The 3172-nt window shown below is 36.4% G+C and overlaps 1 protein-coding gene across 1 annotated transcript; it reads right to left on the bottom strand.

The window, feature by feature from the left end:
- Positions 1-1624: 1624 nt before the first annotated feature.
- On the bottom strand, positions 1625-2905 carry LOC111876204 (probable carboxylesterase 2). Its single transcript, XM_023872745.3, has one exon. The coding sequence runs from the start codon at positions 2832-2834 to the stop codon at positions 1866-1868; it is 969 nt and encodes a 322-aa protein (XP_023728513.1). The 5' UTR covers positions 2835-2905; the 3' UTR covers positions 1625-1865.
- Between the last annotated feature and the right edge of the window lie 267 nt (positions 2906-3172).

Below are 3172 nucleotides of genomic sequence, written 5' to 3' on the forward strand. Positions count from 1 at the left end.
ATTACAACTTTCGATGATCTTTCTTTATATTATCCCTACAATGTCTTAGAAGGTGTTTGGATAAATAAATTTTTAGCTTATTAGCTTATTGCTTATTGTTTATTGTGGTGGGAATAAGCATTTTTTTAAAATGTGTTTGGATTAGTTTATTGCGGTGGGAATAAACAATAAGCAATAAGCATTTGAAGTGTTTGGCAAACAAAACAGCTTATATGAGTAAAATGACTAATAAGCAATAAGCATTACCCCCCTTTCTTATTAAAATCAGCTTATTTAGCTTATTCCCACCGCAATAAGCTAATTTTTTAAGCATCCTATCCAAACACTTAAATTAGTTATTGTGGTGAAAATAAGCAATAAGCAATAAACTGTCATTTTTTTCCCTATCCAAACACCCTCTTAGATTTAATATATTTATTATAAAATGGTCTTAGTTTTAAACTTTTTAAATACTGTCTTTTTCTAAAAGTTATTTGATTAATATATATACCTTAATTTCAGTGGGTTCTTATTTGGGAAGACGTTTTCTATAAGTCAATAACCTAATTAAAATGAAAGATTTGAAAGATCAGAAGAAAAATGAGCGGAATGAAACAAATAGTCAAATACCTTCATCTTTGTTTTGACGCCTATTATGCCATATTCGAATTCCACATGTAACCCCAAAATATAAGGAATTATCGATTTCAAGAAAAATACAATTTATGAGGTCGCTGCCACACATAATACCCTTACACCCCGTTCCCGAGTTTAACTTAAGGAGAGAAAGGAAAGGAAATGGGTGGAAATGAGAAGAAAATAAAAGAAATTGGTGTTCCCGAGTTTCATTAAAGGAGGGAATTGGAAGGAAGTAGAGGGAAATGGGAGGATCACTTTCCTTCCTAACTTTCCTTCCGATTTGGGAGGATTTGGAAAGAAAGAACAAAATGATTCATTTTCCTTCCACTTCTCTCCAACTCGGGAACACAAAAGAAAATTTTGTTTTCTTTTCCTTTCTCTTCTTTTCTCTCGTGACTTTCTTTTCTCTTCTCTTCTTTTCTTTTGTTAAACTCGGGAACGAGGCATTACTACAAGTTTCATTGAGAATAAGTTAGGTGAATAAAAAATATCGTTTCTATTAGATATCATGAATTTGGTTTATTAAAAAAGCGACAATAGTTAACTTAAATAAAAAGAAAGTGGATACCATTGCTCTTCTTTGCACAACTTAAGATTTGTGTATGAAAATGACTGGAACATCTGTTCAATTCTTGCAATGTGATGGTTTCTATTTGGGGTAAAGTGGAGACTTGGTGAGATATTGATAATGTTTCGGTTTCTTCATGTGTTAATCACATTAATTATTCAAGCCTAAATAAAAACTAAAAGTAGGTTTTGATGCGATTGTTCTTCCAAAAATTTGTGTGCTTCGGAATTTTATAAATTTAATTTTGTTTGTCTCAAAAACAGAGGAAATATAGCCTTTGGACAAGCTTGTAATTGTTAAATTTATTTTGTAACATGTTTAAATTAAAACTTAGTTTGGTTGATTGGTTATAAAACTTTGCTCTTTTATATTGGTAATGATTTTTATTTTTCTACAAGTCTTGCTAATTGTATAAAAGTTTAGCCGTTAACAAAAACAAACAACAATAAACTTTCTAATTTAGATAGTATTCTAAACAAATACATTCAACAAACTACTTAATAACATAAATTACAAATCATATAAAGCATTAGACGAAAGTTTCGAGCCTCGAAACGACAGACGACTTTTACCTTCTTTTTTTCATGAAATACACGTCATTAATCTAACTCGATAAGAGCTTCAATTTTATAGGTGATAAATTAATGATCAAATTGATCATATATCTTAATAGACAAATTTATTGTTGGTTTATAAAACTACCCAACCTTTTCATCATATTTACGGCTTTTTCCCCATTAGGGTCAAAAATATGGAATACATGATCTTCACCTTCGATCTCCATCATCTCTACTTTGCCTTCCCATTTGCCCTTCACCAGAGTTTCATAATACGCCCACCCTCTATCTCTTAATATATCCTTTTCAGAAACGGTTACAATCACCCGCCCGCAACCCAGACCCGACATATCCGGAGCTCCGTCCCTCAGCGGGTTGATTAACGGGTCGTCTAATCCGAGATGGGAATCCGATGGGCATACGAACTCCCACCATTTGTCCACCATAGCTTTCCTCACAGGATCCGCTTTCTCTGACCCGATTGGCTCTTTTCCCCAGAAATACGGGTTTATTAAAATAATACCCGAGAGTTTCGGAATTGTCGGGTCTGGGTTTGATCCTATTCGCATGGCGATGTCGTGAGCTATGGTTGCTCCGGCGCTGTCGCCGGCGAGGAAGATACGGTCGAAGTCAACGTTTTCTTTTATCCATTCTTCCGTCCCGGTTCCACCGGGAGCATGGGAGGAGACCCACCAGAGAGCGGCGTGTGAGTCATCGAAGGCTGCCGGAAGTGGGTGCTCTGGTGCGAGCCGGTAATCGACGGAGACGGCGATGACACGTGCTTCTGAAACGAGGTTGGTAAGTGACTGGTGGTACTTGGGATAGAAGGGCGATGCGATGCAGAATGCTCCGCCGTGGAAGTAGATGACGAGAGGGAGTTTTTCTGAGGCGGTGGTGAGAGTTGGACGGTAGAGCCTGGCGGAGACACCGGTTTCTGGAGAGATTACGACGTCCTTGGAGGTGACACCGGTGTCGATATCGAAAGATGCAGGAACAACGTCTAAGCCGACGAGTCTTTCGATGGTTCCATCTTTGTAGACTCTTATGTATGGAGGAACGTCGTGCAGTATCTCCTTGCTTACTGATCCCATGACTGTTTGTGCGGCGGGTTTGTGTGTGTGTGTGTGAAAGAGATGGTGTGGGAAAAAAGTGTAAGTAGGAGGCCATTAAATAGCAAACATTGGAAAGTCTCCTTTGGTGCTTCCTCTTCCTAAATACTAAAATATTTTAGAATACTTCTTTAAAATGTTTATTTATTAAAGAAACTTGTCGGCTTTTGTTTTTTCTTTTAAAGGTTAAAAGATAAAAAGAAACTTCTATGCTTTTGTTGTTATTATAAAAGGTAAAATATATGAGATATTTTTTAAAACCCTTGGGAGTTCATGAACATAATGGTAACCCCTCAATTTCAATCCAAATTAACCTTTCC

The sequence above is a fragment of the Lactuca sativa genome, chromosome 1, assembly GCF_002870075.4.
Source record: "Lactuca sativa cultivar Salinas chromosome 1, Lsat_Salinas_v11, whole genome shotgun sequence".
In the NCBI taxonomy this organism is placed as follows: domain Eukaryota; kingdom Viridiplantae; phylum Streptophyta; class Magnoliopsida; order Asterales; family Asteraceae; genus Lactuca; species Lactuca sativa.